The 8,725-nt window shown below is 36.6% G+C and overlaps 1 protein-coding gene across 1 annotated transcript; it reads right to left on the bottom strand.

The window, feature by feature from the left end:
* Positions 1 to 682: 682 nt before the first annotated feature.
* On the bottom strand, positions 683 to 3,313 carry LOC145234449 (hatching enzyme 1.2-like). The gene is made up of 6 exons (XM_080099178.1): positions 3,214 to 3,313; positions 2,407 to 2,529; positions 1,849 to 2,015; positions 1,179 to 1,314; positions 967 to 1,096; positions 683 to 908 (listed from the first exon to the last, which is right to left on the bottom strand). The coding sequence occupies exons 1-6, from the start codon at positions 3,311 to 3,313 to the stop codon at positions 683 to 685; spliced, it is 882 nt and encodes a 293-aa protein (XP_079955304.1).
* Positions 3,314 to 8,725: the final 5,412 nt, after the last annotated feature.

Raw genomic sequence — 8,725 nt, 5'->3', positions numbered from 1 at the left:
TGTATCAACTTCCTAAGCGATATTTACCTGCGTTTGCGCAATGCGGAATGTCACATACTTCCCGCTGTGTTTGAGAGTCTGTTGTGTAGCACCAAGGCCCTACAGTATCTGCGTCTGGATTTCTGCAGTAATTCTCTTCCAATCCAGCGCCAGTCACTACGTCGGGATCACTGATAAAATTTAAGCTGTTTATATCTCATCTATCGAGCTTAGGGTTGTCTCATGACATCTGAACGAATAGAAAAGAATCATTTGAACGTTTGGGTAAAGCGGTTTACTATCAAAGCATCGTGTTTTCTTAAACGACCGGGATTGGTTGAAATTACGCCATATGTTCTTAAACCTATTCCTCTCGTTAACCTCAATTTATTCCCATGTTTTTTTAACACACAAACTATTTACTTCCATCAGCATAAATCTGCATCGTGATAGTTTTGCACACTCAAATTCTGGCCCGCATGTCAAATTTACCCTTAATGATATTAGAACTTAGTGTTTCAAAATTTGTCATTATCCTAATAAACGCGTGTTTTATGAAACGTCAAAACGTGACTTGCTCATAATAAAACTTCTGGAAGAGTTCCTTGAATGGTTTATGACTTACCTCTTGGTAGTGAAGTTATTACCGCATAAAAACCTATAAAAATTCTTACAGGTAGCGAACATCTAAACAGGTAACATACTAAGAATGATAGTGAGGGGACGTCGAGTTCCATGCTTGGCAGGTTTTTCCGCTTTCTGTTGTCGATTGGGTTCCTCTGTAACTGAAACCGCGATCCAGTGGATGATAGCAATCCAAAGTTTCTGGAATTCCTCGTTTCCCGTTGCACGAATGCATTGCATTTATCTGAAGTTGATCTTCATGGGAAGGGCAATACTGTTGTGTAGTGTATCCGCTTCCGTCAATTCTGGCAAAATAAACAAAAAAAGATATGTATATTCGCTAATCTCTGAAGTTTATAATACTTTGTGATAGTCCGTTGTCCGTTGTCAGAAAACGCATATGACGAATAATGCATGACCGATCCAAAATCATATGGGGAGCCATACGAATCAATCTCATTCGCCGGCTGCTTGAAAAAATTTTGCCCTACTCCTGAAAACAAATTAACTACGGTAATCAACGAAACAAACTATTTGTGTTAAAACGCTAAGTTTGGTGGTTATAAAGATCTAACCAGGTATGATGTTGCCGGTGTGGATCAAGACGTAATTGTCTCTGTCTGGACGGGATTGTTCGTGCCAAATTCCTAAAGCGTGCATAATTTCGTGTTCAACAATTCCAACATAATCACATCCATCTTTGAGGGAAATCTGTGTTGTTTGGATTTAGAGCGTTATAAGACAATACTCATTCAATTTCTTGAAACAAGTTTATTTTGTTTTACTCAATTCATTTTTAGTTTTTTCTATATATTTTTTTCTTTTCTGATGATTGTCCACCCCATTTTGCCATGATGTTTTTATAGTACGTAAAATGGGACAAACTTTAAACAAGTCTGAATGTATTAAGATTTCGACAGTTTGTACATTATTCTTAGGATTATTAAGCACAGTGCTGATCACTGTGTTTGATTTAACAACACCAAACTATCTATATGTTCATCTCCTGAAATACTTTGTTTACAACTTTGCATGTCTGGGGACCCAAATGTTTCAGCTAGGAGAAACAAACATAGGTTATAAAAAAACAGCGATTAATATATCACCCCATGTAAAAAAAATTGAGGAATATGTTATGTTTCAAAAAAGGTCATAGTGTATGTGCAATGGCAAAATGTGCTAATCCACCTATCTGGTTTTAATTTAATGTTTGAAACTATGTGAAAAATAAATGTTTGCTTTTACCCGTTGAGTTCCACCAGTTCTTCCTATGTACGACCAACATCCCGTACCATTGAAAAATTCAATTTTGTCGATATCGTCCGGAAGTGCTGGTTCAAACTTTAGACAAGTTATTGCATTGAGCACTCCAAGTCCACCAATTATTGCATTTTTGTGGCTTTCACTTGCTTCTGCAGACGTAAAAGATTCAGTTTTATTTTCGTTGCTTTTCTTTGCAAATTGTCCTATATGACAAAATTTGTAATGTGTTTTTCATTGTGATAATTTTGCATTAAATAGTGACCAATTTACCAAATTAACTCTGGTTTGTAAAGTTTATTGTCATGTGTAAAAAAAGTTTTTCTATGACACAATTTACTTCAATAAAAAACTCAAAGAAAGCAATCCCCACACCGTCAAGAAGCTGCTTTGTCCCAACTAGTGTAAAATTCTTAAGCACCCCGTATAACTAACTTTAGAAAATACTCTCGGCTACTACAAAAAAGTATACCTTACCCTATTACAAGAATAAAAGGCATAAGAAAAAATTCGATACTGCACACAATTACTAACAATTATTACCGAGTTCAGGAGACAAACAAAATGGAATTCTTATGCATCCTGCTGCGTTTGTTACCGTCCACATACCCTTATTGTTTGCGACAGCTTTTCCAACTCCTTCTTCTATTTCTGCCCACCTACTTACTGAAATGTTTAAAATACTCAGAATCCAAGTACAACAATTGTACATGCTGCTTTACATAAAGTTAGGTTTATCCCAAAATGGAAGTACCAATCACACTATTATCCATTGCAAGCACATTACAGGCCCGAAAACGGTAGAGCTTCGAACGTAAGAACTCAGGTTACAAAAGGTTTGCTAAATACCCATAGAGAGCGCAAATGGCACAGTTATTTAATTTAGCAGAGTAGCTAGGACGGGGTTTACGAACTAAATTTAGCTTTAGGAATAAAGTTCATAAGTTTGTTATTGCTATTATTATTAAAAAACTTCTCTCCTGTATGAATAGCCCTTACAACTAGCATCTTAACATAGTTTGCTTTTAAATATTTGCAAATGCTCTTTGCGCCCCCAATCGATATTCGGCAAAATTTGTGTCATGACAGTTCTTACGTTAGTATAATTTCTAAAGAAAGTTGTTAAAAATATGGCTTAAGTTATGCCCAGTCTAAAGTCAGGTCCTTAAGGCAAGCCCGAACCCTTGCAACTCTGTCTTGTTGTAAAAACTGAAACCAATTTTACACTAAAAAGGCTATACAACTTGACATGTGATGGTTTTAAAAATGTTTGTAATCTATTGAGCAAACCTAGCCCAGCCAGCGGAACGTAAATTTTGTACTTCTTTTCCAAAAACGAGAAACTCTTACCTTTCATTCGAATGTCGTCACGTTGCACATAACAAACGCATTGGCAGAGTTCCAGGTCAATTCTGTTGATTCCGGTATCACATTTATTATCACAATCCATTGGCGGGCAACTTTCTGCAAATTATTGATGAATGATTAAACCTGTAATTTACTTCATCAAAAATTGACGTTCATTTTGCATCAATACTTCGCTTTAAGGGTATTTTTTAATACATATTTCTATATTTTTTCCATATTTATTATATTTTTGTTATATTTTTTCCTCCTGGCGGATAAAAGGGGTAGCAAAAGAACATTTTCCCCTTTTAAACATAATAATGAGTTTTGGTTTAATGTTAAAACACGCAAGCACTTTTTATATACGTACCCGCGATAGAAACACAATACAATGATGCTAACAATATTAATAACTTTTTCATGGTTAATTAAATCAAATCTTGTCTTGTCTTCTTTTTGTGCGGTCCTAAAATCTCCTATAACCTGCTGGATACCGATTTGTCTGTTTCAAACGTGTCAGTTGAACCATATACGTTCGTGGCAACAGAATATTACCATACAATCGATGGGTGCAATACATGCTTCCGTAAATTATTCTTCGTGTATTGTCTTTGGCGTTTCGCGGTACCGTATGTGACTCATGGTGTCGGCGTGGTAAACAAGATCTATGAACAAACATGTTTTGATGGTGCTGCCTTATGAATTACCAGCATATATGCCTGGCTTTCAGGCTTTTGAGTTTAATTGTGGAACAAATATTTCCGAAAAATGACCTAAGTTATAAAAATACGTGGACTGGTAAGATTATTTTGGATTCGACCCCTAATACTCATGTTTTGGGTATATCACATTCAGTATATAAGTAATGCTGCGAACTTTTAGTAGATTATAATACCTGTACATAACTTCCATCTATCCTGCAACATTTTTGTTATCTATGAAACATATTTTGAATGAGATTTTTCCAGTCTGTGTTAAAAGTTGTAACGATGACTCGATTGGCAAGCCAAAAACACCCGCGTAAAGCGAGAACATCATGCAACGAAACGTGGAGGGCACACCAAGCGGAAAATGTTTAACGTGCTTTGTTTCTGTTGAGAATGTGTATAAATATATTGCTCACAATCGTTCTGTTGAGAATGTGTATAAATATATTGCTCACAATCGTTCTGTTGAAAATGTGTGTAAATATATTGCTCACAATCGTTCTGTTGAAAATGTGTATAAATATATTGCTCACAATCGTTCTGTTGAAAATGTGTATAAATATATTGCTCACAATCGTTCTGTTGAGAATGTGTATAAATGTATTGCTCACAATCGTAAATCGTTCTGTGTTCATCATCAGTGTTACGTCTTTAGTCACGCCTAATACGCTGTTAATCTTGATTTAAATTTGTTTGTTCTCAAAGTCCTAAGTTTTATTGAGACTTCTTTAGTCAGTGCAGCTGTACTTTTTTTGGTCTTAAATTTTTCTGAGGTAGATTTATTTTGTTGCAGAAATATATATTTACAGGAACAAGATCACAATCTCTGCGATGGGTAAACCGGGTAAAAGTAAATCAATTAACTTCAACGAAATGAAATGAAATATGAACATAAATCATCTGCACAACGGTTTGTAAAAATTGTCCAGGGTAGAATTATTTTCTCCTTGCGCTTGCTGTAGGGTTGCATATACACGTATTGATTTTCCAAGCACTTCCCTTACAGCCGCCATCAGTTATAAATCCTCCATTGCACTGACGAACGCGATATCGTTTGCCTGAGCTGCAGTAACATCCGGACCATTCACTGTAAGGCGACCACATAGCTGTTGGAACACAGTTCAGTTTGTTACCGTATATATAAATATGCATAGAAGCGGTTTCAAATTGATTAAGTTCATTCAAATTTAACAGTTACCAGTTGGAAACGAATCTAATACAATTAGTCACAAGGAGCGTTTGACAACAAAGAAGGGCACTAGGAAGCCTTATTTTGCTTACTTATCACGCTTACTTATAAGCCGGACAATCTTTATTATTGCAGTTCATTTTTTGAATAGGTTTTCCTGTTATACATCTTCCTCCAGAACGTCCTAATTCGTATTTCCTTTCCATTTCCACACTCCTTGTTGCACGACGAGTAGCAATAACCCCATGCCGCCCGTGCTCCTACTCTCCCTAAAGTTTAAATTGTTACTTATGACAACATAGGTTTTTTGTGTTTATCAGTTAAGTTACGTGTCCAACTCTGACAACTACTTTTCCAGAATTCGCCATTTGTGTGACAAGTGAAAGAGGGCCATGTAACTTTCGTTTTTATGAAATACACATTTAGGCTTAAGGACCGCGCACTCGAAATAATGGCAAAGGGACCGTTTTGAAAAAAATATGAAAAAGTTTGGGAACCATATGTACATGTTTACAATCTGTGACAGCCGAACTTCAACGTGGTAATATTTGATAGGAACCGGAAACTCTTTCCTTAACACCGGTGGTAAGTTTCTGTTAAGACACCCCTCGACTGGTTCCAACAACGTTTTCTCCCCAGCCGAGTTTACTCACTGTATGCAATCCTTAATTTCTTATGACCACCCGTGACATATTCCTTCACAATACAACATATCCCTTTACAATACACCACGCCCCCAACGTTTCTGTGCTCTACAGCGTTTCAGCGTTGCTCACGCATTTCCGGATTGGTGAATGCTTTAGTGCTGTTGTGTTGCTATGTTTTCTTTCACCAAGCTAAATAAACTCAACTCTTGTAGGCACGTATTGCAACATGTATCCGTGCCCATGCTCTGGAGGTATTTCAAACGCTCGTGTACTTTTATGGGAGATAAAATGTTATACGTGTATACTGACTGTGGTGTATAAAAGCGAGGCCACTTGTTGCGCTTCTTATATTGAACCATTTTTTCGCAGAAGATCAGTGCGGTATTTAAAAAAATACAAAGAATTAATTAACCAGTTTATACAGGTACGATATGACTGGACTGCAACTCTAGTTGGGTGGGTGCTAAAAGATGTTCACAGAAGCGATTGACTTTTGCCTTTGAAAAAACACCCATAATATTTGTTGTGAGATTGCAGAATCGTAAGCGTGCGTCCCTATTGCTTAGTGAATCTACCGCAAAGGCTTGTTGCTATACCGAGCCTGTTTACAAGATTTGCGGTAATGGCGCATTACCGACATTAAAATGCATAAGACTTAGTACTAATCCTACCACGAGCCATTATAAAGACAAAAAGTACTAATGAAGTGCTATATGACACAAACATTTGAAAAAGTAAATGCAGATTACTTGCATTTATAAAATTTACCCGACGAACATGAGCACTACCCAGACTTCCATGCTTTTCCAACGCACTCCCCTTCGTTTATGGAGCTTCTGATACACTGGCGAACTCGATATCGTCTTGTTTTATCGCAGTCACAGCCCGACCATTCTCCATACGGCCCCCATTCAGCTAAACATGATACATGTTAAGATAACGTGCAACTACATCAGTTCGGTGATACTCAAAGGGTCCATCATACCCACACAATCACATCATTAAAATGAACTGTTTTTTGCAGAAATTGGTGCGTTCGTTACCATTAATAGGCAGTTTTGCAATTACTTTTTCTTTTATGTTTAATTTTAAGTAACACACAACTCTATATTTATTTTTGACTCGATATACAGCCTTTTGTAAACACTGTATGTATTATATCATAACTTCATTCTCAATTACACTCTAGAAAGCTTTTCTACATTAGTAAGTATCGTTCTCTGCAAATAACGTCTCATCGATTTACCGGTGGAACAGGCTTGATTGTTGCATCTTGTTTTTTGGAAAGATTTTTCAACTGAACATCTGCCAGTGAAGCAAGACCTAACTCGCTTTTTTCTTCCCACTCCGCAAGGTTTGTTACACGAAGAATATTCTCCCCATTCGTTCCTTGTTCCTTCCACAACTTTGGTGTGAAGTTCAGGCACTAGTGAAATATACATAAAAAAACTATTGTTTAACACTTATTAACTTTACTAAAGGTAATACAACTATTACTTAAATGACTATCAGATCTTCAAATTTTGTGTTGTCTCTGCGCGGGTTTCTTTGCCATTTACCTAATTGACAAGGTTTCAATTCAAAACGGTACAATGAAAAACAGAGAACCATAAAAAAACATCAATTTTACCTGCGTTATCACAAATCGGAATATCACATGTTTCCCATTTTTTCTTCGGATCTGTGGTGTAACACCATGGTCCAATGGCTCTGGCATCAGGATTTCTGCAGTAATAGTTTTCCAATCCAGCGCCAGTCACCTCCTGCGGTTTGCTGATGACATTTGCGGTCACTTAAATTTTGTCTTATAAAAACAAAAGTTCAGGTAGCAGAGTTAAAGTGAACATATTTGGGATCAGCCTTAAAGCCTTTACGCAGACCAGTCTTGGAAAGTGTAGGACTCATTCGGTATGACGCCTTCAATGGGCTTGCGTTCTGTGATTTAGGTAGTAGAGATCTACTTGTTCTGTTACATTAAAGCAAGTTATGTAGCACAAAATGATAACTGCTTTGACCATTTTTATCTGATCCCCTTTAGTATATCTACATTATGTATTAGGAAATTAACCAAATCAAAACAAAATTTTATAGTATATAGGACTTTTGTCCTTAACCGACGTTAAAGTTTTGATTTTAACATTACAGATAGCTAACGGCAGTTTTCTAACAGTTACAATTTGTGTTCATGTGGAGATTGCGAGTTCCATGCTTGACAGGATTTTCCAGTTTTGGTAGTCGATTTATTCCCCCTGTAGCTGACAGGATTTTCCAGTTTTGGTAGTCGATTTATTCCCCCTGATTCCCAAAGCGTGCATGGCTTCACCAATCGAAATCTGTGTTGGTTAACAGCAATGTATGCCAATGGCTGCTACAACGGTTCTTAACATTTTCATTAATCAACCTGTTTTTTGCTGCAAAACCCTAAAAATTACATCTAATTGTTTTTTCGTCGAATATTGACTACCGTTTTTTTTACTTTAAATTTACCTATATATAGATATTATAAATATGTATCATAGACAAAAAAGTATTGCTGTACTAACTAGGATAATTTTGGACTGAGCATTTTTGGTTCTTTTGAAACTCAAATGAGTTTCTGAGTTTTGTATACACCTCACTCGGCATAGGAAGAGGGAAACTTTTTGAATTATTTTTTTACCTCTTGAGTGCCACCAATCGTTCCAATATACGACCAACATTCTTCCACTGTTTATGAACTGAAGAAACAGCCCTTCCGTATATCCCAAGTTGACAATCTTTCCACCCGCTTTCTGCAATGTGCAAAGAGGCAAAACATTTGAAATGCCTAATTTCGCTGGTGTTGTTTTCTTTTTAGCAACATTAAAATGCTTGTGAAGAATAATAACGGCCCAACTAGCCCCTATACCCAACAAAGACATGTTATATTGTTCAGACGTTTGAGGAAATGCTCATGCCATCATCAGTGATACGAGTGTATCGGACCTTGGACT

Source organism: Phallusia mammillata, chromosome 6, assembly GCF_965637545.1.
Source record: "Phallusia mammillata chromosome 6, kaPhaMamm4.hap1.1, whole genome shotgun sequence".
Taxonomy (NCBI): Eukaryota; Metazoa; Chordata; class Ascidiacea; order Phlebobranchia; family Ascidiidae; genus Phallusia; species Phallusia mammillata.
The sequence above is the reverse complement of the archived record's forward strand: the minus strand, read 5'-3'. Positions and strand labels throughout refer to the sequence as shown.